Source organism: Eriocheir sinensis, chromosome 24 (assembly GCF_024679095.1).
Source record: "Eriocheir sinensis breed Jianghai 21 chromosome 24, ASM2467909v1, whole genome shotgun sequence".
NCBI classification, from domain to species: Eukaryota; Metazoa; Arthropoda; class Malacostraca; order Decapoda; family Varunidae; genus Eriocheir; species Eriocheir sinensis.
In genome coordinates this window covers 4,124,582-4,152,398 of record NC_066532.1, presented here as the reverse complement: position 1 = coordinate 4,152,398, position 27,817 = coordinate 4,124,582, and the positions used below count along the sequence as shown (strand labels likewise).

The 27,817-nt window shown below is 42.2% G+C and overlaps 1 protein-coding gene across 2 annotated transcripts; it reads left to right on the top strand.

Annotated features, from left to right (window-relative positions):
- The first annotated feature begins 5,037 nt into the window (after positions 1 to 5,037).
- LOC127002794 (N-alpha-acetyltransferase 35, NatC auxiliary subunit-like) lies at positions 5,038 to 26,384 on the top strand. 2 transcript variants are annotated; one of them, XM_050868996.1, is made up of 15 exons: positions 5,055 to 5,118; positions 8,606 to 8,713; positions 11,087 to 11,160; positions 11,594 to 11,739; positions 12,389 to 12,612; positions 13,639 to 13,819; positions 14,083 to 14,290; positions 15,159 to 15,340; positions 16,044 to 16,232; positions 16,749 to 16,889; positions 17,341 to 17,519; positions 17,889 to 18,096; positions 19,115 to 19,285; positions 20,364 to 20,456; positions 21,505 to 26,384. In XM_050868996.1, the coding sequence occupies exons 1-15, from the start codon at positions 5,063 to 5,065 to the stop codon at positions 21,640 to 21,642; spliced, it is 2,298 nt and encodes a 765-aa protein (XP_050724953.1). In that variant the 5' UTR covers positions 5,055 to 5,062; the 3' UTR covers positions 21,643 to 26,384. The 2 variants fall into 2 exon arrangements, with proteins under 2 accessions (XP_050724954.1, XP_050724953.1); XM_050868997.1 differs by lacking the exon at positions 8,606 to 8,713 and having other exon boundaries at positions 5,038 to 5,118.
- Positions 26,385 to 27,817: the final 1,433 nt, after the last annotated feature.

Here is a 27,817-nt window from a genome sequence, read left to right as displayed (position 1 = left end):
ATGAGCATTGATTTCTTCAGATCTGAATGCCACTTTTGGCAAAACAGGGTCTGAGGTGCTTGGAATCAAGTCCAAGGGCAAACTACTGCAACTGAGTTAGGAGTCAAAATGTGCCATGAGCAGTTCAGCTTTCTCTTTAGGATCAGCCACAAGCTGCCTGGAAGTAGGCTGCAACAAGGCAAGGATGGTGATGCACCAAAGATAGCAGACTTGAGTGTCAACAACCCTCTATGAGGTACTGATACTATAGACAAAACATTTAGCAGCATTGTGAATTTATTCTACTAAAGTACAAGCTTGGACATAAGCGCCTCAAGCCTCTCAAACAGTGATGTGACCAACCATGACATGCTTCCCGCTTACAGTTACAAGCTGCCTACACCAAACTTTATCTTTAGAGTGGACATGTGATTTAGAGGGAGAAAGAGGCGGTGGATGAAAGGTCAGCATGCAGATGTGGTGATCCCAAGGACCTAGGTTCAAGCCCCACTAAAAGATGGTGACAATTTTCAACCTTTGCCGAGTGACGGAAGATTACCCACATACTGCCCAGACTTTCACTCAACCCTAACTTCAGTGACTTTGTTCAAGTGGAGCACTGAGGGCAGCAAGAGTCATACATCACAGCACCTACAACAAATTATATTCACCTGGGCCACTAGCGGGCTGGAGTCACCCAAGAGGCCCCTCAAGAGAGCCTACCAGTGCTATAGACACCACCTAAGAAAAAATTATCTCAACAGCTTAAGGAGAAAAGGAAGAGGCATCAAAGTCATTTCCAGGCTGAGCACCACTAGGTATGTACCCTACAGGAGTAACAGAACTTACCTTCGGCCAAGAAGCTCATGCGAGGGATGAGAGGACCTGTGACCTTCCAGACATGATCCAAGCACTGCCATGGGAACACCCAACACCTGCCAAGGAAAGAATACTAATATAAAGTAAGCCTTACACACTGATACATAATGGTGGTTAGCTAATCAGAGCCAAGCACCACCCACATAGACCTCATGACCCTGCCAATGGAAGACAAGTAGTGCTGAGTAAGTCTTGTACACTCACCCTGGCATCAACCACAACACACAGAATGGTGGCTGGTTCTCTATGGCTTAATTTGTATTTAGCATTATTTTATAATTATTTACTAAGATTTAACAGTTTGCATCAACATGGCATTTAAAATAACTCATTTTAGCACACTGTATCATTATCCAATGTGCATTTGACATCCTTTGATTCTAATAAATGGCATGTGCTCCCAAAAGATGGTAAAGGAGATGCAGTGGCAAAGGGACTCTATATTCTCAGGGGTGCTGTGTCTGCCTATGGCTACAAGCCAGTTCAATCCTTGACCTTGACTGGTTGGGGTGGGGCCTGCAGCCCCTCCATGTAAAACCCTTGCCCTTAATAATTCTGAATAGGAATTAAGTCGGGGTTGAGCCTCCGGCTGAAACCCCAACCCAGTTCTGCTGTAAGGCCCACCCATGTGCCAGATTCCCTCAATGCTTCTGCAACAGAAGAGACTGCCACCTGTGACGTGCAGGACAAAGCCTCCAAGATCCCGGCATCCCAAAGAAAGAGGGCCCCTAGCCCCTCTTTTTGTTTTGGGGGCAGTGGGGGTGAAGCAGACATGGCAACTGCCACAGATCCAAGCCTGGAGTAAGCCTTCAAAAGGTTCTGCATGTAGACAACAAGAATACCCTCAGCCTCCCGATATCACTGGCTGCCTTGCTGTAAGGTGTGTGGGGTGCAAGCATGCCAGTGAGACACAGTTGTGCCCTTGCCCCATCATTTTTCTGCCTTTGTATGGACCAAGTAATAGGCATTATTGTGGATCAGGGTATTGTTGATGATGCAGAAATCCTCGCAGAGCCAGTACTGAAGGTTCTAGGGACAGCTTGTAAGGCATGGCACAAGGTGAAGCATTGGGACATTTGGGCATTCAGCACCTTCCTGACCCAACAGCTGCCATTCAGAGCAACCCTTGACCATACATTCAAAATAAAACTAGGTAGCATCTGACACTTTCTTTGTTGCATTACTGGCTGTTAAATTAAATATGTATGCAAAAATAATTTGTGTAAAGAAGTAGGTAACTCATTATAGGCTACTACTGTATGTCTCATGTATTCTGAAGGAATCATGAACTGCAGGAGATTTACAAACATCCCTATGCTATATTTATAGATTTAAAGTACATACATAATTAGGATATAATCTTGCATTTAAAAAAAATAGGAGGGCTGGGAACTATTATTTGGGAGTTCACTTTCCTTCCATGTTTCCATTACCTTGAAATGCATGATTCTCTTAACTGTCTGTTCAGCTCTGCAGATTGTAAAAGTTGCAATGCATCGCTCCAAATTGTCTGAGAGAAGGTTCATAATGAATACACTGTATAGACATATTCCTTCTCACCAACAAAAAATGAGTATGAAAACATCAATAAAACTGAGAAAAATCTGATATATATGTGATGGGCCAATAAACGTTAATTGAAATACTAAAATTTCATAATATAAAGATACTAGTGATGAAATTTTTGAAAATAACATGGATATAAGTTGAAAGTAACTTTTATTTGCATCATTCAATCACCAGCCTGTAGCCTGCATACCTCCATACCCTCTGTGCAAATGCTATGTTAATATTCACAACAAACACTTAACTGAATGAATATAAAGTTGGATATTCATATTACACTCCATAATAAAAAGTTAGATATTTATGAATATGACTCAAGGAAGACAAGATTCAAGTACAGTTCGCAACATATACGACAAAGAGGTCACTTGCTGATCTTAGAATATGCCCCAGTAACCTTCTGTGTGCTAGTACAGGCATGTGCCAGAACTCTACGTGCCAAGTGTCTCCCAACCCCCAGGTGCCCCCCTTGATAAATATCTTGAGCCCCCCAATGATAGATACATAGTGCCTCCCAATGATGACTGCCTGGCACCCCCAAGTGATAAACACCTATGAGCCCCCTACTGATAACTGCCTAGGGCCCCCAACTGATAAATAACCAGTGCCCCCAACTGATAGATACTTAGTGTGCCCCCCCAGGTGCCCCGTTGAATAGACAGATACATGGTGCCCCTTGTGTAAAGGTATCCAGGGCCTCCGTTAATGGATACCTACCTACTCCACTGGGCGGGTTAAAGTTTTCTGGCCCACTCTATCACTATAAACTCTTGTCACGCTAGAAGAGTAAACCAAGGAAGGATTCTCATCAAACTCAGCCAAAACAGAGTGCCATAAAATCCTTTACTGCAGAGGGCCAAAACAGGGCGACATAAGATCGGTTACTCCACTGAGGGCTAAAACAGCAAGGCCAAAGTTACTCACTAGTCTTCCTTACCTGAGAAACACGTCAGCCTTCAGAGTGGAGATTTCCCGAACGAAATTGAACACACGCACAATTTTCAAACCGAACAGCAGTCAACGCGCAACACTGGAGTGACGTCAAATGCCCGCCCTCTGACGTCACTCCCATGGCCTCCCTTGAACCCACCCATAGAGTTACATATTAGAGTGCGCGCCGAGGCCCTGCAGGTGACGCCGCTCACTCAGATTGGTCGAACCGAAAGGATTAATGAGTCTTGAGCATGCCTATTTATTTCTGGTCTATGGTGAAGGCCTATAGAAGTTTGTGATATTTAAAGTGTTTGGGTGTTGAGTCATGTATCACACTCATATATTTTTGTGTGTATATTTCCCCCAAGAATTTCCAGTACGTCCTCTTTGTTCATGTAGCTTTCTTCTTGCAGTATCAATCAGTCACAGTGTCTCCTTCCTCTTCCAACTGGGCCGCGAGTGTGTCCAGTTCATCCAAAACCGACGACTTCACACACCTCACCTCCTCCCCGTTTCCTGACCCCACTATTCATTATTAAGAAAAACTGAGACCACCATCGTCTTCCTGAGAAAATTCTACATCACACTACCATACAGTTGTAACAATAATCTAAAAACAAACATACGAAAATCAAAGTTAAATGAGGTAGCGCATAAACAGTTCCTTGCACTTATTTCCCTTCAACTCTTTAATACTCATCTATGCTTCATCACATCAGTTTTTCAAGCATGGATCCTAAATCTACATGCTTTTCTCTTTATGTTGGTGTAAGTTGCGTCTCGATGGAAAAATATATAGATGGTCAAAACAGCCTCGGAACAAACTTAGTAAAATGAACTCAAGAATTATAAAAAGGGTCAAAACTGCCTCGAAACATAAACTCAATAAAGGGAACTCAATAAAGTGCTATATAGAATGATTGATTTGAAGCTAGTGTAGTTAAAAATAAGAGAAAAGAATAAGGAAAAATAAGAAGAAAAGAAAAAAAGACGAATAAGGAATGGAAACAGGAATAAGGAATAAAATCAGGAAAAAGAATGGGAATAGGAATAAGGAACAAAATCAGAAAAAAACAATGATAAGAGAATAAGAATGAGGAAAGGAATATGATTAAGAAACGAATAAGAAAAAAAGGAAAAAAGAGTGAGAATGAAAGAAAAAAAATAGGGTGGCTGTCCCGTCTCAAATTCAGTACTAACTTCCACTATTAAAAGATACCCCCATGCACCCTAGCTATATTACAACTCTACAAGGATAAACACATATATATTAAAACACACAATACAAAGGGAAATGAGGGAAAAATATGGAAATAAGGGAAGAAATTGGGAAAAAATAGTGGCGCTGTCCCGTCTCAAATTCAGTACTAACCTCCACTATTAAAATATACCCCCAGGCACCCATTTGCACCCTAGCTATATTAAAACTCTATAATGATAAACACATATATTAAAACATACAATACATAGGGAAATTAGGAAAAAACAGGGTTGCTATCCCGTCTCAAATTCAGTACTAACTTCCACTATTAATTAAAAGATACCTTGGGCACCAACTTGCACCCTAGCTATATTACAACTCTACAAGGATAAAAATATATATTAAAACAGACAATAGAAAGGGAAATGAGGGAAAAATAAGGCAATAAGGAAAGAGAAGAGGTATTTGTCCCGTCTCTCGCCGCGGACCACAACAACACTGAAGATGGCAGCGGGCAGTGCGGACCCCTCGCTCAAGAATGAATTTACGCCCAACATCAGGTAATATTTAGTCAGTAGCTGTAATTAAGTGTTTATTATCAAGGTCCAAGGCTGGTGAGATGCTGGGAGGGCTCTGAGGCGTGTGGCAGGGGCGGGGCCGCTAGGGGGAACACGCCCAGTCTGGTTCGTGGCCGCCCATTCTTTTGGCTTCTCGAATATTACACTAAATAAATTCTGGAGCAATAATGCGCAGGGCAGCTATCAGGTTCGTAACACGCATATTTGTGTCGGCTGTTCGTGGGACGGGGGGGAGAAGTGAATCAGGTGTAATTGTTAGTGTTGGTGTGTTGTGGTGACAAGTGAGTATTTGTTTTCTGAATGAGTCTTTTCTACCGCAGTCTAAAATCTGATGAGGGAGGCTGTTCCAGTCACGTATGGTGCGTGGAAAGTATGAGTGTTTGTATATGTCAGTGTCAGTGTGATATGTTTGGTATTTATGGATGTGTGTGTTACAAGTACATTGACTGTTTCTGTTGTGTAAGTATGTATGTGGATCAATGTCAGTGTGAGTGTTTGTGATCTTGTACAATCGTGGGACACAAGTGATGACACGCTGTCCACTGAGTTTCGTTCACCAGCCCCGACTTTAAAATATATACACCGCATGGAAGGAGGCTAATGTTCAGAGATGTCACTACGTATACACTCTCCATAATTTATTAGATATGAATTTGTCAGTTGTGCACACTGATAACAAGTTTTTAATTCGCGGACAAAAATGTCTTTACATTTCGTTCAAATTTAGTCATTGACAGCTAAAGTTGTTTACATCGCTATTATGCATCTGAATAAATGTTGCATTCATTCCTGCAACGTCCTCGCTAAGAAAATACGTAGAAAACATTGATAACGTGCACAAATATTCTGATATGGTCTAAAAATATATAATGATACCACCATTTAACTCTCGCTTGACAATGTTATGCAACAATGTCATCGACCATGCCAACCAGCGCATTTAAGAAACTAGTAGGCTATTATGAACTGAATTGAATTACAAAGCTACGGTATTATTTTGCATTTAAGAATACTAAGCGATTCATTTGCATTTATGAAACTAGGCTATTACTTTACATTTACGAATACTAAGTTATTATGCATTTAAGAAAAGTAGGCTATTATTTTTCAGTAACTTTTTTTTCTTAAGAGAAATTAATTCTCTCTCTCTCTCTCTCTCTCTCTCTCTCTCTCTCTCTCTCTCTCTCTCTCTCTCTCCAGAATGCACACTGACGACCAAAGCCAAGCAAGTATTTAGCTTATGGAATGCAGAAAATCATATAACAGAGCGTGCACTAGTGGAAACAAGAGCATTCATAACAGATTTTTTTAAAGAAACATAATCGTCGTGCAGTTGATGCTCACAGTTTCGTAAGAAAAATCCTTAAGTAATACCTCTCACACCCACACACACTCTTTGATCCTTGCACACACATACACACACACACACATACGTCACATATAACTTGAATGTAGCTCTGCTGGATAGTTGCCGTCTTTCGCTAGCAGCGTCCGAAACATTTTGGAAACTGTGTCAACACTTGTGTCCCACGACTGTACATAAGTGTAAGTCTGTGTGCTTGTCTGCGTATGTGAAGAGGTTCCATGTTTAGCTGTTGTTTGATCCGTGTTGTGATGCCAGGCGTTCGAGTGTAATTGTTTGTAATGAACCTAGCCGCCTTGGTGTTGATTTGTTCTAACCTATCAGTGTTTCTGAGTGTGCAAGGATCCGACACTGTGGAGCAGTATTCCAGTATTGGTCTCACAAGTGTGTCATAAGCTATGTGTTTAATGTCAGGTGTGCAGTTATGTAAATTCCTCCTCAGGAACCCCAGTGTTCTGTTGCTGTGGCACTGATGTGGTCTATGTGTGTTGAACTTTAGGTTAGTGGAGAGGTGGACACCAAGATACTTGTTTGTATGGACTGATTCTAGGTCTGAATTATGGAGAATGTAAGTGTGATGGATGGGGTTGTGAGCTCTGGTGAATCTTAAAATAGTTTACATTTGTCTAGTCGGAAATGCATCTGCATCGTGGCCAGACTGTATTTTGTGGGTTTCTCAGGTAAGATTTTATGTTTTGGGGGGTTTGCTCACCTGATTGGCCTCCTGAAATTGACCTTTGTGCCACTCCTCTGAACTTTTTTTTTTTATAGGAGCAGTGAGTAGCATTTTTTTTTTTTTCATTGTTTCCCTTTTTTTTTGCCCTTCAGCAGTTTCCTTTGCTGTAAAAAAAAAAAAAAAAAAAAAAAAACATCTGAGGTTAGGAGGGCTATGGGTGAGGTGGGGCGGCTCATATCTATAGTATTGTGTAAACTAGCGGTTCTTCAACTGGGGGGCACGCTCCCCTCTTTGGGCATTATTAATCTCCAAGGGGGGTGTAAGACCTGGAGGAAAGGTTAGAATTTCTGTTGTTGGAGTATTTGTTATTATCTAAACAAGAGCATGGATTAATATTGAAAAGTTATGAAAAAAATACAATCACCATTATTAAAAAATAGGTATTATTTTATTGTTTGCCCATATTCACCCTTCGCAACCAAAATTGGATAGGGGGCTATTGAGACTGCAGGGAATGCAGCAGTAAACATGAAATGTGTCGCAAACACATAGTTTTTGAGTTATGGGGGTTGAAAATACCATTGATGTAGGGAAATTCCTTACATTTACCTAGATGTAGGTAAATTCCATACATTCTGGGATTTTTTTTACCATGTACGGAAACCACACAATTTCACTCAGTCTCTATACCAGAGGGGGGGGGGGGGGGGTTGTGGACGGCGAAGCCCCCCCGTTCAGTATTAAGGTACTAATTAAACATCTAAACAGTAAGTAATTTCCGTCATAAGAATCTTGCAACCGTCATATACGACTATGTATTCACTTACTGGTATCACGTACGAATGCGTGAAGCAGGTTCGAACACAGGTTACTTGCGTTCAAAATTTTTCCATTCAAATTCAGGGGCTGGATTCATAAAGCGTTAGTGTGTAGTTTTGGGCCTCAACAACAAAATTGCAATTCACAAAGCTCCGCGGTAAATAACTATAGTAAGACTCATCTTAAAGTGCGGCTGTGTTTTTGCCCTGTGAGGAACAAGCAGGAGTACAGCGGTGCCACGTTTATAACCCCACGTTGGTTGCCTCCCTCGCTCTCTCTCGTGACGTTACCGCCACGAGGATTTGAATGTATTTTTTCTTACTTATTTTAAAGTACCTTCCTTCATGCTAAAATCTAAATGTAATTGTGAAACTACTTACACATCCCAAAACAAAATGGAAACTCGATAATAAGTATAGCATTTTTATTTTTAGCAACACTGTAAAATATGTATGTCACATTTCTTTATATATGCTTGTAAATATCTTAGCCATAATAAATTAACTGTTCTTTCATACGTTATGATACTAAGATTAAATGTGTATGCATATTTTCTGATGATATTTGCCATGGTTTTACTTATATTAGAACATTTCTACATCTTGGGCTAGGAGACACACGGCAATGCAGTACAAGGGGATCCGCTACGCTGAATCCCCCCACAACCTCTCGTTTAGCCGAGCCAGACTATACCAACTATTTGATGACGTCATGAGCAGGTTCTTAATTATTCTCTAATGTTTGTTAGTTGGTTTGTGTTATTCTCAAGTAGCCAATGATCTTTTTTGCTGAGGACACGTCTAAGTTGTATTCAACCAATAGCAATGCTCCGTGTAGGTGCGTACATACGTGGAGTGTTATAGTGTTTGGTTGGTGGTGGTTGGTGGATCAGTGTCAGTGTCAGTAAATTCTTGGGGTGGGTCAGTGTCAGTGTCAGTAAATTCTTCAGGATCACGGTGTTCTACCTCGTCACGTAGTGTGCGTAACATGTGGACGTGACTGCTTTTATCGTCGTAATGGCTTATGTTGAAGAAGGGGACGTAGGCACCTCTTTCAAAGTTAACACTTATGTTATTGAGTAAATATGGAGATTCACTACGCGCCTCCAATATTGCCCCCACAAGAATAATAACCATTCCAAGGTCTCACATACTGTTGTACTTCTCTAGTTTTACTGGCGCATCATACATGTTGGGGGGCACAGACCCCCAGGTTAGCAGGGGGGTTGAGGGGGCAAAGCCCCCCCGTTAGAGGTTAGGTTATGTAAAGTTCCTTTAGAGTAGTTTAAATATGCTCCCCCACCCAATAGAACTGATTTCTGGTGCATCATACATGTGGGGGGGGGTCAACGGGGGCAAAGCCCCCTTGTTAGAGGATAGGTTATGTAAAGTTTGGTTAGAGTAGCTTAAATATGTTCCCCTACCCAAAAGAACCAATTTCCCCCTTCTTCTTTACTTTTAAGTGCTTGCGCTTTCATATAATGGTTGAGGGACATGTATTTCGTTCCTTAACTGTAATTTGGAGGCGTATTATCGTATTTTGGAGGTGCGGAGTCAATGTCTTCAATTACCTTCACTTATACTGGTGAAGCAGATTCGAAATGTGGTTAGTCAGGATTCATGTGTTCGAACAGGTCAGGCAGGAGGCTCGGGAGCCTGCACTTGAGGCAGAACCCACAGCAGTCTCTAGGGCACGGTGCTGGATGGATCACGGGTAGCCAATGGCTTTGCTTGTGTCAGTGACAAACAATGAAGATACACCGTGTTTGGTGCCACAGACTCTACTAGCAGGACAGAAACCTTGCGATGAGGTGACAAGCTACCTGAACCAGTGATAGCGAGAGGGCGTGAGTGTGGTGGCGGTTTATGTGGACGCAGCTGGCCGCCGGCCCCACGCCAGACCGGTGAGGTGAGCATCGTTTGGTGGGTTCACTACGCTTCTCTCCCAAAGCAAGCTTGGGGTCCAGTGGGAATGCGTGGTTTCCATATGGGGAACACTAAATCTGTCGCAAACACTTATTTTAGTGGTGGTGGTATGAAAAATCCCTAAATGTAGGGAATGTCCCTAGATCTAGGGTATTTTTCCTCCCCTCCCCCACTATAAGAATATGCGATTGCGACGGATTTTGTGTCCCCCACCAGAAACCCTGCATTCCCACAGGTCCCCAAGTTTGTTTTGGGGGTGAGGGGGGAGTATGGGTACACACTAGAATTTTACCAAAAAAAGTTTAAGAGCCTCTGGTGCAAACAATGAGTGCAAGGGACTGTGCTGTGTGTCCCATACAGAATTTAGGGTTGGGGTTTCCTTTGGATTTTTTTTATTTATTTTTATTTATTTTTTTTTTTTTTTACATCTCGGCCTATAGCGCCGGTAGGCTTTCTTCAGGGGCCTAGCTGGTGGTCGGCCCAAGCCCGTTATGGTGCAGGCAATTTTTATAGTGGTGCCGGTTATGCTTGGCTCATGCTGCCCCCCCAGAACTCATTTTTGATTCACTTGGATGGTTTCTTCTAGAGTCCGGGTTGATGGGTGGTCTTCAGGACAGCATGTGGGTAGTCTTAGGCCACTCGGCGGTGACTGAAAAATCCCAGGTGGTAGCGTGGGGGTTTCGAATCGACGTTGTCCATGGCATGATGAATGCTGGTCCAGCACACTAACCACTCAGCCACTGCCTTTCCATGCTTCCTATGTTTCAGTTTTTTCTTCCCTTTGATAGCTTTTAAATTTTAATTCATTTGAATGCTTTGAGGCCTCATTTGTTGTTCAAATTAATAACAATCATAATATATCCAATATGTGGACACAGGGTGTATAGGGGCAAAGTTAGGAGATTACATATTTATGCACCTGTCGTTTGGTGACCCTAAGGGGGGTGAAGCCTCTCTGGTAAAAATTTGTTCTATGAATGAGCCGATATCTCATTTCCTACTTAGAACACTGCTCCTCTGTTGTCATATATGTCTTGTATTAACTTTTAAACCTCACGGACAACCATAGGAAAGAGTGTAGAGATCCAAACGAGTGTGAAAATAGCCATTAGAGTTTTATTCTTAGTGATGTCAGTGCTGTGTGTAACACTGTGTGTATTCTTGCAGCACCATGCCGCCAAGACCAGAAGTGACATACAACTGGGTCAACATCACCTCAGAATTCTTCCATGCAACAAAAGGTAAGATTTTTATTGTGTTTTCCACCATGTCATGGACCTTCCTGCTTCTGTATTCCATCCTTCCTTTGACTTAAACTATTTTTCAGCAGGGGTGTATCAGGATGCCTCTGGAACTTAATTTGACCTTTTTGGGGGGGGCATCTTCCTTTGTTTGCTTTGTAGGAGAAGCAGGTTGTGGGTAATTTTTTGCATATTCAAGTTTTGTTTAGGTCCTGTTCTGGCTCCTTGTACAGTAAAGATCTGCATCTCATTATTTAACCTTTGTCTTTGGTAAAATAAAATATCAATCCCTTTTTTTTTGCTTGTATATCCATTTATTAACATTGTGAAAGAAACATTTATGGTATGGTTAGGTGCTAGTCTGAGAAATGTGATGGAAACCTCTATTAAGCTTTGGGAATATGGTCATGCAAAGGTGTTGCTTGATCCACAGACTTGCAGCTGGGAGAACTTCTGCACGATGACATATTTGGGCTGTTCGAGGCCATGTCCGCGATCGAGATGATGGACCCCAAGATGGATGCTGGGATGATGTGCAATAGAGGGAAGAAGGTCCTAAACTTTGATCAAGCTGTAAAAGTAAGTTTGTATGGGAGGGATGGCTGGGGAGGACAAACTATTAACTTAATACAAACTGAAGCCTGATTTTTTAACCCAGTAGCAGCGGGGATCATGTTTCTTAATGGTCCCTCCAAGCAAGAAAAATGAGAAAAAATCACCCTTCACACAAACCATTTTATAATATATATCAATGCATTTGTGATCAGATTATGTATCATCTATTTTCGGGGGTTAATATCATGGCACAAATTTGGCCTGTCGCTGCTACACGGTAAAGCCACAAATTTGCCCCATCGCTGCTACCAGGTTAAACATCGCACTCATCATCATTATCAATACTGTCACTGATTTGTCTTTTTTGTCTCATTTTTCAAGGTGTTGTCAGCTGATTTTATTGATTTTTTTATACATCACTTTACGACTGGGTTTATAATGTCAACTTAACGCTGTAAAAATCCAACACTTCTAACAACCACATCCCCAAAAATTGAATAAAAAAGCTAACTACCCACATAATGTTAATATATACTAATACAACATCTAAAAAGTCTAGCAGTCAGAGAGAGAGGCAATATTAGTTTCTCTGTAAAAAGTCTCATCTGTCTTTGCATACTCCAGAATCAAAATACAAGCGGCCTTTCACAATGCCCTCTGATCTCTCCCTAAGGCTGGCGCACTGAAACTCAACAACCTCACCATGGAGGAACTCGTTGGGATAATGGACTCCATGCTGGCCTGCCTCGTGACCTGGTTGGAGGGTCACTCAGCCGCTCAAACCATCCTTACCTGCCTGTACCTGCACAAGCCTCTCAGCATTGAAGACCGAGCACTGAGAGCGTTTTCAATACAGACGCTGAAACTCATTGCTATCATAAACAACGTGGTTCACAGGTATGGGTATTTGTTGAATGTAGTGTGCTTGTGTTGTTAGCTTTCCTTTGTCTGTATTTCCTCCTGCCTATGACCTGAGCTCTTGCAAAAGGGGAGAATCATGCCTTTTTGTTTCCTGTTGTTCCTGTGTTTATTCAAGTTTTGTGTTGATTTGATATTTTAGAAGTGATGTTAGCGTCAAAAATCGCTTATCTCATGTTATTTTTGTCTGCGATGCTTTTGATGGCTTGCAAGGTCTATTTTTCTCTCCTTTGTAACTCTTTTTCTCTTTATTACTTTTTTCTCTCTCTCCTCTTTTTCTCTACATTTCTAACAACTTACAACACTTACACTGACATTTCAAGGATTCATGTTCTAAATATCTCACAATTTGCAGTCCACACAATTCATTTATCTTCTTTATATTTGCAACAGTCATCAGAGGAGTTTTCTTTGCTCTATAAACTACTAATAAAACTGTTAACAGATAGCGCTATTATATTGAATGCATCTCCACAGACATTTAAGGATGAGTGTTCTAAATATCTCACACTCTGCAGTCCGTGCAATTCCTCTATCTTCATCTTAATTCTCAGTATATGTCAAGGATGATTGTTCAAAATGTTTCATGGCTACTCGTCTTTACTTTTTTTTTATAGGGGCAGTAATCAGCAAGCTTTCTTCTCAGTTATGTGTTTTTATTTTTTTTATTTTTTTGCCCTTGAGCTTCTTCCATTACATAACCCATCCGCTGCGATTGGCACGGATTTGGCTTTCACTTATAGCCTGGTAACACATACTCCCAGGTCTTTCTCTGCCTCTGTGATGGATAGTGGAGTGTTTCCCATGTGGTATTGGTATGCTGGATTTCCCCTCCCAAGGTGCATGACTTTACATTTTTCTTTATTGAATTGTAGCAGCTACTTTTTGTTCCATTCCTGTTGCTTGATGTCTTCTTGTAGGAAATTCGCAGTCAAGGGGTTAAAAAAAAATCCTCCAAAGTCAACAAAATTTCTCTTCTTCAACTTAATTCTCGGTCTACTTCAGCGCTGGTGTGTTTGAGGAGGAGGACTTCCAGCCAGCATTGTATGGGTATGGGGTGTGTTCGGAGGTGTCGGAGGTGCGGGCAGGAGGGATGATGCGGGAGGTGGAGGAGGAGCTGCAGAGGGCTGTCAAGGCTACGCGAAACAGGCAAGGAGAGCCGTGGGACCCCAAGATGCAGAAACAAGTGAGTCTTATTTAATGTTTGGAATGTGACGGTAACGGTAAAGAGAGTTTCAGTATAATCATTTGTAAGTCCGTCTTATAGTTGAGGGAAAGACTTCATTATTTTGTGGTATTTTCAAGAGGAATGTATCAAGACACCTCTCTCTTGGCCCCTCATCTATGCTGTCTTATATAGGATCAGTGACCAGTGGACTTTTTTCTCAATTAATTTTTGCTATAGAGCTGCTTCCTTTATCTAGTACCACATGCTAATCCCTTCCCCAGCACGAGGACGCAGTGGCGATGTTCTCCAGGATACGTTTCATGCGCCTCTTTTATGCTGCCCTGGCCGCCATCATGAGGAGGGAGCCTGTGTCCATTCCCGAGGCGGAGAGGTGTCTGGCCTCCTGCAATGAACTAGTCTGTATAATGCAAAACACGATTGGCCGAGGATTGAGGCCGAGACACGCCAAAGATGAGGAGGGGAATAAAGGTAAGGCTTTTAGGTGTAGTTTCTGTCACAGTTAGTAATGGATTTGATGCCATATAAGACACATGGGCCAACGTTGCCAGATTGTCGTATTCAGCCTCCGATGTTTGGTGATTTCCGACCCAAAACTGCCTCCCCGACCCCAATAACTGCATTCATATATAGTTATCGTTAAAATGGTTAATTGTTGGTGCTTTTTTTGGCAATGGCGATGGCTCAGAAACTGGTAAATACGAGGCTCTGAGTACGATAGTCTGGCAACAGTATACAAGACACACCTCATTTCTGACAGGCCTTTTATTGAAGACATGAATAATTGAAAGATATGTTTTGCCTGACATTTGTTATGCTCTTCACTATCAGGTCATGTTATATTTTCTTGTGTATTCATGTCTATTAAATCCCACTGTCTCCTGTTATAAAAAGGAAATTTGCTTCATGGCTAATACGTAAAATGATATCAAGGAATGAGTGACTTTCTCAAACTTCCACATAATAACATAAACTATAAGTCTCTACAAATGATAAGACACTGATGTTTACACCATAAATAATCTACAGGAAACCACAGTCTTTCAACTTTTCATTACTTAACATTTCACTCGAAATTTCAAAATACTCCACTTTTTTGCTGTTTTGACTTCGAATTCCGCACTATTTCGATTTTTTTCAAACTGGACGAGGGAAGTTTGTATGAGGAAGCAGGTGTTATAGACTTGAGTAGATAAGTTTGTGAAGTGACAGTCATGAGGGTGGAGTAGCAGGCTTTTTTTTCACATTCGTTACCTTTTTTATGCCCTTGGACTGACTCTGCTGTAAAAAAAAAAAATAATAATAATAAATAAAAAAATCAATAAATCCCATGTTGCAGTGGACTACCCAGTGATCATGGGTTTTGAGCCTCTAGTCAACCAGCGCCTTCTGCCACCCACCTTCCCTCGCTACACCCGCCTCAGGACTCGCAAGGAGGCCATGAACTACCTGGAGGAAATGGTTGCCCGCCTCCGCCACATCACCAAGATCACGCACTGCACCACCTTCCACTCCGCTCTGGTGGGCACTTGTTCCTTGGGACTTCTCTGACCACTATGCAGTTATCCCTCAAAATTTGTTGGGGACTCCTTCATCATCATCATCATCATCATTTTGTTTAACGTCTGTGTTCACTCTTCCTGAGCAGTTGAACACTTTATGGCTCTTCTCCACTCTACTCTGTCTTCTGCCTGATGTTCATCCAATCCCATCAATGCCAAGTCTTCCTGTATACACCTCCACAGTTTCCTAGGTCTACCCACTGGTCTCCTTCCTCCTACCGCCAATCTCTCCAAAACTCCCAGCACTGTATCCTCCCCTGCTCTCTTTACATGTCCAAACCATCGGAGTCTTTCCCTTCTGAGCGCTGTTTCCACTGTTGGGGACTCCTTCAGATTTGCAAACTTCTTAGTCATTGCTTCTTCAGTGTATCTAGAGCCATAAACTTACTTCCAAGTATACAAAAATGGCATTCATAGGGCATTCCTCAAAGCCCCGTGTTGTCTATTAATTATGCTCTCGTGATACCCCTTAAATTTGTAAATCTATGAATTGCAAGTGATAACTGCATATTAAATGTTTTTTGAGTAAACATTAATGCTGATAAAATATGTTCTGTACTGATTTGATGTCTTTCTACATTATGAAACATTGCTACAGGAGTTTATGATGATTAGTACTGTGCTGATTTAATTCCATTCTACGTTATTCTACATTATTACAGGAGTTTATTGAGCACTTCTCTGAGAGCCGCCCGTGTGTGCTGTCTCGGTCCCTGGCGCAAGTCTTGTACCTGGGCGGGGACAAGCTGTGGGGCGGCCAGGCCATGGCGGAGGCCCTGAGGGAGGCTGCCCGAGGCTTTATTTGCCCTCCAGCTCTCCTGCCCAAAGCACCTGTATTAACCAACACCCAGGTAGGAGATTGTGGAATGTTTTTATGTTGTGTTGTGTTCATTGTTTTGGTTAAGGAAAAATAATCGCTTCTTCATGAGGTCTTGATATGTGAGCTTCCTGACCCTACATCTATAAGGCATTGGGCTTATTATACTTATCTTCATATTTCATAGTGTGTTGGAGCGGCATCTTGTGGGCCTTTTTGTTCCAGTTTTTGTTTTTGACCCTTGAGCTGATTTCCTTGCTGTAAAAATAAAAATAAAAGAAATGGCAAGCACTCACTAGGAATGTAATGTAGCTCATGTAATACAGGAGGGGGAAGCTGTGATTTTGTTCCTCAGCATCACACAACTTAACATTTAGCTCCCTACCCTACTTCCATGATGACTGGGATCACCGAAGAGGATAATAATTACGAATGTGACACGTGAACAATTTGAAGTTAGCGTAGTCTTCCATTTCAATTTTGGCGTCATAGGCTGGGCAAAGCGACGCACCCCCCGGCATATGCACTGACTGACTGATTCTATTTCCAGGCCAGAGACTATGTGGACTCCTTCTTCAACCGGTGCGTTCGTCCCTTTGAGCAGCTGATCCAAACGTGCGGACACAACAGAGCGCGGCAGAGAGACAAAGTGGCTCACCTTTTAGAAGAGTTTGCCATGCTGCAGGATGAGGTGAGTCTGAGTGTTGCAGAGCAGGAGTTCACAAGTTGTCATTGGTTTACTGGAGATGATGTAGAAAAATAATATTAATAATTGTTTTCATGTTAAAGGACCCAATCTACTTGAAAAAAAAGGGTTTCATGTTTATTAATTTTTTCTTTTTAATTTTTCAGGCAGATTAAGTGGATGAAAAATAAATAGTTCCTTGTTTTTTTTATAATTGTAGGAAGATTAAGTGGATGAAAAATAAGTGGTTCCTTTTTTCTTTTTTTCTTTCTTTTACAATTGCAGGCAGATTAAGTGGATGAAAAATAAGTGGTTTCATGCTTCATTTTTTTTAGGCAGATTAAGTGGATGGAAAAAGTCGTGTCATGTTTCAATTTTTCTTTCTTTTCCTTTCTCAGACAGATTAAGTATATGAAAAAAAATGATTTCATGTTTATTTTTTCCGTTACTTTTCCAGGCAGACAAAGTGGATGCCTACCTACACAACGTACTGCTGAAGAGTGACCAGCCAAGACCCCATTTGGCATACCTGGGCACCTGGGTCCTCTACCACACCCTGAGGCTCATGATCAAGTACCTGCTGACGGGCTTCACGTTGGAGCTTTACGCCGTGCACGAATATCATTATGTCTACTGGTGAGTGTGTGCCTTGAAGCAGTACAGGTTGAGCTGGATCAAAAGTAAACTGCGAGTACCATTGAGAAAACTTTGGACTTTATTCTTAACCCGTCCGCTGCAATTGGCATGGATTTGTCTTTCACTGGTAGCCTGGTAACATAATTATACTCCCAGGTTTTTCTTTGCCTCTGTGGTGGATAGTGGAGTGTTTCCCATGTGATATTAGTATGCTGGATATCCCCTCCCAAGGTGCATGACTTTACATATTTCTTCACTGAATTGCACCAGCCACTCTGTGTACGACTCCTGTAGCTTGGTGATTTCTTGTAGGAAATCCGCAGTCAAGAGGTTAAAGGACTTTCGGTTCATTCTCTACCATGATTTCAGGTACCTCTATGAGTTTGTCTATGTGTGGCTGGTGAGTGCACTGTCCAGAGCCGACGCGATGTTGCTGGAGCAGGACGAAACAAACCGCAGTGGGAAGAGTGGCCGATCGTCGAAGAACAAAAACAGAAATAGGAAGAAGCATCGACCGTACGGGAAAGAAATAACCTACAACCAGGCGCTCCAGCATCTGTGTGGAGGGTACTACAAGGTGAGTCTCTGCTGCAGGACTGGTGTGAATGATGCAGGGTGTAAGAGGATTAGGAGTTTTAGAAGAGGATTAAGATGAAATGGAGGAGGATTACGAGTTTTAGAAGAGGTTTAAGAGGTTTAGAAGAGGATTAAGATGAAATGGAAGAGAATTACAAGTTTTAGAAGAGGATTAAAAGGTTTATGAGGAGGAGGAAGAGGATTAAGAAGTTTAGAAGAAGATTAATAGGCGGTATTTTTCAGCACCCAAGCTCACATATTCAACAAGGCTTTCATAAGAGTTTGGGTCATTTCCACAGGTAGTTTTATGACCCTGGTGGTAGAGTGACCCTTCTTCTGTACTGTGAACCTAAAAAAAAAGATCATTAGAATCTGATTGATCTCCATTTCGCCCTTTGGAAATAGTTGATGTGAGAGGCGGAAGTGTTAGAGAATACTGAGCACAGTCCGACACGAATATAAAGTCTATTTGGATGGGATCTGGGTCTCTCCATGGACTTAATAGATGAGTCTGAGTATAGTTATCTTCACACGGCCTCAGGGACAGTGTTGTGGGCATAGCCTGTGCTGGGATCTGGCTAACTGGCTGTGAATGTGCTGTAGGATTAGTTTGAATGATGGAGGGTGTAAGAGACTGACAGTTATCTTCACACAGCCTCAGTGATAGTGTTGTGATCATAGCCAGTCCAACCCCATGAGGGAAAATATTGATGTTAAACAAAAAGAAGAAGGAAAAGAAGTTGTCCATTAACCCGTCTGAGAGTACCATTGAGAAAACTTTGGACTTTATTCTTAACCCGTCTGCTGCGATTGGCACGGATTTTGCCTTCACTGGTAGCCTGGTAACATATACTCCCAGGTCTTTCTCTGCCTCTGTGGTGGATAGTGGAGTGTTTCCCATGTGGTATTGGTATGCTGGATATCCCCTCCCAAAGTGCAAGACTAAACTTTTCTTCATTGAATTGTAGCAGCCACATTTTGTTCCATTCAAGGGGTTAAAGACTATTACTCCCTCGCAGGCCATGATCGGACTGAGGGAAGCAGGGAAGGTCAAGTTGCCGCTGCAGGAGTTTGACAGCGAGCAGGTCAGATACGAGCACCGGTTCCTGCCCTTCAGTGTAGTAATGACGCCTCCTCCGGTGCACTATGACCAGTTCCTATCCATGACGGACCTCTCAAACTTCGCTCAGGTAAGTCCTCGTCAACAGGTTCTTATAGTGAAGATGCACCCAGGGATGTTTTGGCTTATAATATTCTGTTACAGGTGTAGTGGGAGAGACTCATAAGCTTGTATTTTTAACCCGTCTGCTGCGATTGGCACGGATTTGGCTTTCACTGGTAGCCTGGTAACATACACTCCCAGGCCTTTCTCTGCCTCTGTGGTGGATAGTGGAGTGTTTCCCATGTGGTGTTGGTATGCTGGATATCTCCTCCCAAGGTCCATGATTTTACATTTTTCTTCATTGAATTGTAGCAGCCACTTTTTGTTCCGTTTCTGTAGCTTGGTGATGTCTTCTGGTAGGAAATCCACAGTCAAGGGTTTAAATTTATCGCCAACTCACTTCTCCCGTTTGAAAAGCCTCTCGTAGAAGTTGCTTGCAGGGCTTTTCATGGACTGTTTTGTGATCCTAGTTATAGCTCTACATGACTTCTGCACCATGGTTGGGAAAATCACCCATGAAAATCCATTTAATCTCCTCGGTGGCCTTTCCAAACAGTCGTGAAGGGAGCTTGATATGTTTAAAAGTATGGGAAAATAAGGGCATTAACCCGGTAGCAGCGAGGATCATGTTTCTTAATCGTCCCTCCAAGCGAGAAAAAAGAGAAAAATCACCCCCCACACAAACCATTTCATAATATATATCAAAGCATTAATTTTGTGATCATATTATGTATCATCTATTTTTGGGGGTTTATATCATGGCACAAATTTGGCCCGTTGCTGCTACACGGTAAAGCTACAAAGTTGGCCCGAAGCTGCTACCGGGTTAAACAAAAAGAAGAGGGAGATGAAAAAGAATGTAGAGTTGTGGAAAAATCCTACACCAAATTGTACAGTGATCATTGCAGGCAAGATTGGAAATAGATGATTGGAATGTGCTGGAGTGCTCTTGGTAATTGCAATAATATCATGAGTAACAACCGGCCCTCTGTGATGTGAGAGGCGGACAGTGAGTGTGTCCTGCCAGTCCTAACATGATGAGGGTGAATAATTTGTCATGAAAGTTCACCTTGAGCTGAGACTCCACTACCTTTTCTCTCCCACAGCCTGTCTCTCCTGCCACACTCTTCCACGATGCAAGAAATCACTTTTTCAAAGCTCGCTCCCTCCTGGAGACCATACACGCCCCAGGCAGTGAGGTAAGTTTTTGTAATCTTTCTATTTACATCTTCTTTCTAGTTACTTTGATGCTTGCTCCTCAGAGCTGCTTCAAGGTGATTGCCTCACCAGTCCTTAGGAACTTAATTGACAACTGACCTTTCCTTTAACAATTTTTTTCCTGTAGCTTCATGGTGAGACAAATACTTCCTCCACTCCAGGAAGTCTGTTTTGTGTTCTGCTGAACATGATTGTCTGTCAAGGCAAAATCACTCGCTGTATCACTATCATTCTAAAATTAGTTACATCATCAGTATGTAAAGTACCTTCAAGAATAACTAGAGTAACTGAAGTGATGCGGCTCATCCAAGCTTTGCAAGTATTCACCTGCTTTTGTTGCTAACCATAGCATTCCAGGATGCTGAACACACACTCTTTAAGGAAGCAATCCTTAACCTGTAATGGCTAGGACTGGCTGTACATGAGGCCAGAGCCTGAAGTCAGAGATGGGTTGGCAGCACAGCATGCCCAGTCATGTTTACTGTAGCATTATCAAGCCCTGAGTAAGTGTACACAAGTACAGTTTTCTTTGGCAGATTTGGCTAGCCAAAGTGACTAAGCTGCACCTAGGCCTGACTCAAAGTGTGGGATTAAAAATGGTGAAGCAGGAAGGCGGTGGCAGGCAGAGGGGCAAGCTGTGTGCTGGGTCACTCCCTGCCAATTCCCATGGTGGCAAATTCACTGAAGTTGTTGGTAAAAAATTGCATTGTCATTTTGGGAAAGAATGACTGATTTCAGCATAACAACATGTAGACTTGTCAGTTATAAACTGTGAGGAGACAAGCACATACGAAAAAGGCGCCTACTGGGCCCTGCCTGGCAGAAGGGTGTGTTGGGACTGTTCACGGCACAGAGCCTGCCAGGACATGGTATTCAGGATATTGGTAACATCCATGCAGGTTGCACAGTTACCTCTGCTGCGCTGCCTCCTTCCGAAGTTAGATTATAAGCGCCTTCATTGCCTTTATCAGGTGATGCATTTTCAGACCTTCCATCTGCTGAGTTACTAAAGCTTGTGTGTGTTTCAAGGTGCAACAGCTGCTGAAGGTTGTGAAAACCAACTTTGTGGTCATGAAGCTCCTGGAAGGCGGCCACAAGGCTGACGACCCCTCACGCCCTCAGTTTGACTTCACGACCCACCCGTGCTTCCCCATCATCAAGATTTAGCAGAAAGTTGTGAGGAAGAGAGTTCCCAAGGAGCTCCTTCCTATCAATGAGAGTGAAGAAGGTAGATAATCTGGGTTTAAGATTTATTACATGAGGCATCTATTTTTGCACAAACCATATTTACCACCACTGTAGAAAAGGGGAGCTCTAGTATCACCTAGAGTCCTAGATGAAATGATTTGTAAATACCATATTTACATACATGAAGCACAGTTAGTCTACAGATTATGTAAGGCTTTAGAAGCATAAATGCCATTGATTCCCATCTGTAGAAACTACTTTCTTAGGTAAAATTTGAAATGGGATGACTTATAGTACATGAGGCAATCGGTATTAGCTTCATGACAGATACACTATTGCTTCCAGGATGCTGTTATTTTTACTGCATAATAGCATCATGCTTTTCCCACTATAATGGAAACAACAGTACCTCAGATAGCAATGGGAGAACAAGAAATACGGAAATTTTCTCAAACGTAATCTTCCTAGCGTGAAAAGACACAACCCATTATGATATCAAAACACTGTACAGGAAGAAAGAGTGGCTTACTGAACACTCAGAGCTAAGATCACATGCCTGAGGGGACCAACAGCTGTACAAGGGTTGCCAAACCTACACACTACAGCTCTGCAGCAGGTAAAGCTCAGACATCTCAGTGCATCCCAGACCCATTGTTCTTAGCCATGATATCCTGACTAGGTGCTCTTATCTGTTAGGGTAAAGCCAGTCAGTAGGCCAAGGGCAGTGAACTGTAGGTGCTGGACAGTCTGCTCTATATAATGCTTGAGCCAAATGACTGCTGTAGTTGCAGTGCCATGGAGATGCAGCCCAATAAGCCAATCAGTTGCGGGGAGACCAGAGCAGCGAAAAGACTAGACTAACGGTATGTGCCCACCACCAGTAAATAAAGCACCACAGATAGAGTGTGCTTTCTCTTATGCCCAGTGTAATATGCACCTTGTATGTAAACCTTGATGTATGTGTCACCAGCATTGTCACCATCACCTTATTGTCCATAGCGAGGGAGGTTCCACGGATTGACGGAACAAGAGCAGTCAAGGTCATTGATCCCCCAGTGAAATAGTCCACACCGTTAGTTAGCAAGCAAATATGTTATTGGCGCTATAGACAGAGCATAAGAAAATTCCATGAAGGTGCTTACTAGTCAGAATACATGAATGTGACGTGTACCTTCTTTATATATAACTAAGTACATCATGTTATGGGATATGGGAGTGTTTTATTAAAGCAAGGGAAGTGACAAACAATACATGGCAGAATGTTTGAGTCAGGGCTGCACCTTTTGCAGCTAACTAAAACAAAGCAAAACAATGTCATCTCAAACCTTCGGTGGGTTGTGAGGCATTTATATCAGTGTCAAGTGTGAGGTCATCGCCACCATTGCCAGGGTGGTGGTGGTGGTGGTGTGGAGTGTTTCACTGGGTCATCTTAAACCCCTGACTGCTTTCTGATTTCTGGACTTGAACCTCTCACCAATCCTGTGTGAGAAATGGTCATAGTGGTTATTATTTTTTTCAATAATTGTATCACCAGTGTGTCCATCATTATCCGTGACATAGGGACGAGGAGTAATTGTCTGTAGCACTGTTTGCTGGAGGCTGAGGTCCAGAGCTCCTGTCTGAGTGGCCACATGTGAGGCCTGTTTGATGCCCCATTCTGTCCATGCAGGAAGTGTTGCCACTGATGGCAGGCACTTTGGTAACCATCACCTTTCTCATCACCACTAATTTTTTCTTTTATATATATATATATATATATATATATATATATATATATATATATATATATATATATATATATATATATATATATATATATATATATATATATATATATATATATATATATATATATATATATGCAGAGAATGAAAACAACAATGTATTATTGTTTACTGAATGAACAAATCCTCCATTGCCATCACATGCTTGATGTCTGGGATAATCCTGTTTGGTGGTGCGTCAGGCAGGCTGTGCCACGCCTCTTCAGGGCATGACACATTAAAGATGAAGGAAAATGGTAATTTGAGGAGTCATGAGACAACCCTTTCAAGGAAAAAAATCTCCATGCATATTGTATCAGAAATCTGCAGTTGAGTGACATGTACTAATATAAAATATAGTAATTTGTGGCCATTAAGGAAGAAAACTGAAGCCACGCATGTTCCCTTACAACCTTCCTCTCCACTCTGGAGCATTACCAGATCCTTCAGTGCCATGCGTAACATATTGCGTCCGTTCACAACTAGCATAAGGGAGTTGTTGCAGGCCTGAGCTGAGTGTCATCCAGTCCACCAGGAACTGGTGCAGGTTTTATCTATTGCCTGAAGTTGTCTGGTACAAATACTGAAGTTTTATAATTATTTAGGAAGCAGAATAGAATTTTATAACGTGATGCTTCATTGCTGTTGTACAGTAAACAACTTGTCTAGTTTTAGTTGGCAGTCTTTGTGTAATGTAGCATCATGGTATTTTAAAGAGTTGAGCATAATGTACATGTAACTGCTGACTACACACTTCAATACCAGAACCATAAATATTAAGCTGGGAAGCATGAGATGAATCAGAACGTGATGTCACTACATATCACACTTGATAGAATGCATTTATTACAAAAATCTTTGTGTGTGTGTGTGTGTGTGTGTGTGTGTGTGTGTGTGTGTGTGTGCTTGCCTGTCTTCTGCTTTCTCATTGACTTTCTGGGTCCGTGGTGTCTGAGCAGGCCAACTTTGCTAAGTTTAGTAGACCCTCACTATTCCAGACACACTATTCTGGATCTTGGATATTCCCGACCATTGCACTGCTTAGGGACTTGTCCGTGTGTAGGTGAAGGGCTGCTGGCACAAACCTGTGACTCACGGTCCAGGGTGGTGTACAGTCACTGTTCATGAGCATGCTGGGAGACGTGTACTTTGTCTGGGTGTGCAGTGAAGACAGGTTTGGTTTTTCCTCAAATAATCCAGAGCTTCAAGAATCAGCTATACCTAAAAATGTAGAAAATAATCATGCTGTTTTTCAGTACATTATTTTTAACATGTTGACAATAGATTTTTCTGATGAAATCAGAGGAACTAATACAAAGGGCAGCATTGTGGTCAACAGACAAAACAGTAGCAAATACTGATTTGCTATCTTGTAACTTTTCTCCAAAATTTTTAGGAATCTTTACACTTGAATAGAGAAGTTTCAAAGATGATGATCATCAGAGGAAAACTAAAACTAAAAGCTGTGCATTGGTAGTCTGCTTAAGTTAGGAATGTAGCCCAATAGTAGTCTAAAACTAGGGCACAGCAAGCATATCTAGTGATGCCCTCTATAGATGCATAATAATGTTTGCAGCATTCATGTATAAACAGTCTATACATAAAGAAACTTAGGTTGAACCACTAATGAGGAGCACCCGGAGCTTGAACTTCTTCCAGTACCTGTGTCACTGATGGTCAAAGCTCCACCTGTTCAGATGCAACAGGCCCGGCTGGTTGGCTGAGGCAGGGTGGAAGACAAGGACTGATGTCAAGTGAATAATATAACTTGAAGAGTAAAAGCAGAAATGCAGAGTTGCAGACTGTTTTGGCAATATTCTGTTTTGCCAAAAAATAGATAATATAAAAAAATGCATAGCTGAGTGTTTTGCATATGTGTGAACTTATCATATCTTGTGTGAGTCCAGCAGCTTGAATGGGAATACAGCTTCTGTGCTCCCTGTATCATTACCAAGATGAAACTTAACAGCCAACCCAGTAAGTTCACTTCTGTCATCCAGAGCAGTGTTGGTGAATTGTCCTCACTGCAACCCTGTTTTGTTTTATGGAATATTCTCCCAACTCATTTGTAAGCCTCCTGACAGTGCCAATTGCCATGTGCCTCCTGCCATCTGGTATTTGGTCATCCATTTCTGGAGAAGTGGTGACCCAAATAGTAGTCTGTCGCACCCCAGCCCTGGGCCACAGCTCCTACTTTGTTGAACCTTGACTCAGAACAACTTACCTTACTCTGTTGATGTGCTGTAATCAATTTTCAGGGAGGGTCACAAATGATAGGCATACACAATAGAATGAGTGACTACCTTTTCAACTTTTATATACTCTGCGTCAGATCTTGGACCCTTAGAAGGCTTGTAAGACATGCTACAGTTTTGTCAGTGGTGCCGCAGCTGTAGCCAGGATGTCTTGGTCTCAGGTGACGGTGTCTGAATGGCCTGGGGAGTGTTGTATGTTATGCTACATTAATTTGAGCGCATCTGTTACTCCACCATTTGTTATCTCACTGGTTAACATTTATAACCCTTTGAATGCATTTTAAGACTCTCAGTTCCAGTCTGTTGTGAGTCATCTTTATGTCTTGTATTCTCAAACACTCGGTCACTGTGTTCATGTTCACTTATACATGTCAGTGTTGTTCATGTTGTTCCTGCCAGTGCACACCTGATGGGTCCCAGCACCTTGCCTCCTTACACAGTTTGCTGTCACACTTTCCTTTTCATGATCTCATGCTTATGCAGGATCAGCCTGAGATGCATCAATTCATTGACCTGTTCCCTTATTCATTTGTTCAGTTTTATTCATTGCATTTACATTGCTGCTCATTTGAAAAGCTTGTTCCCAGTTTTATTTTCAGCAGCAGTTGCTTTTTGAGGCAACATTTTATCAGAAGTTTTGTGTTTCATTGAAGATTTATTGAAATGTATTTGTCATTAGTAATACATAAATAACCATACTGTATTCCTTCAGTCATTTGTGACTTATATTGATCAGGCATGCCTGAGAAGTTAATAGCTATAAAGGAAATCCTGTTTTTAAGGGTTATAGACATATTTCATGTACAGCTTTGTATGTCACTGAATGACTATAGAGAGCATCTCATGCTTCCCTAACCCACCATCTGTTAGTTTCAAGTTCATGTAGGGTACAATATAACATTACTAAACACACAAACACACACACACAAACATGCACACACACACTCTGTGGCGTAACTGATTAGAGCGCTGCACTGCCAGGCTTCATGGCCTGACAGGGCGGCGGTTCGAGCCCGCTCAGGCTGGATTATTTCCGTTGACTAGGAGTGGTTACTGTCCCCCCTTGAGCAAGGGGGATGGGGTGTGTGGTGTGTGAGGTCCTGGCAGTACCCATAGATTGACGATAATGAGCACTTGCTCATGTCGGGAGGGTACCTGCTGGCAATTATGAGTCCAACACGTGATCAGGCCGTGGTGAATTACACCTGAACAGATGGGGGAGCGAGGAGATCTGATTGCTGTGTATAGGGTGCTGAATGGAATGGAAGTAGTGGACAAAGAAGATCTAATAACATGGGATACAAGAGACTCCAGAGGCCATGGAAAGAAGATGAAAAAGTATGCCTGTAGAAGTAATAGCAAGAACAGCTTATCACAAAGAATTGTGGAGGCCTGGAATGCCCAGGAAATGGATGTGGTCCATGCAAAGATGATTAATGAATTCCAGGTTGTTAGGTAATAGTAGCTGCAGAGACTGGACAGTACGAACACAGCTCCTTTCCAGAACATATATCAACTAGGTGAATACACACACACACCACTCCGGTAGCTCAGTGGTTAAAAGCCCTGTGCTGCCAGGCTTTGCAGGTGGAGGTTCGAGCCCCATTCAGACTGGGATTTTTCCGCTAACAAGGAGTGGTTACTGTTCCCCCTTGAGCAAGGGGGATGGGTGTGTGGTGTGTGAGGTCCCGGTAGTACCCAGAGATCAACCATAATGAGCCTTGCTCTAATCAGGAAGGTACTTGCTGATGATGACAAGTCCAGCTCGTGATCAGGCCGTGGTGAATTACACACACACACACACACACACACACACACACACACACACACACACACACACACACACTAACACACACACACACACACACGTATATCATGCAGGTAGTGATGTAACCTGAATCTCACTGATATGTAGTCCTCCTCATGTGTGTGTGTGCAGGGCATCCACCAACTTTCTGGCTCTCACTCGCCCAGCATCACTGTTGCTCCGGGCAGACTTGGTGAGGTGACATTTGAGCTCTCCTGCCTCCTCCATCTTTCAAGTTTCACACTAATTGGCTGAAGTTTTAGTAATACTAATAATGAGCTTCATGCCATAAAATCTGCCTCCAGGATTATGTTCCCAGAATCTAGTCA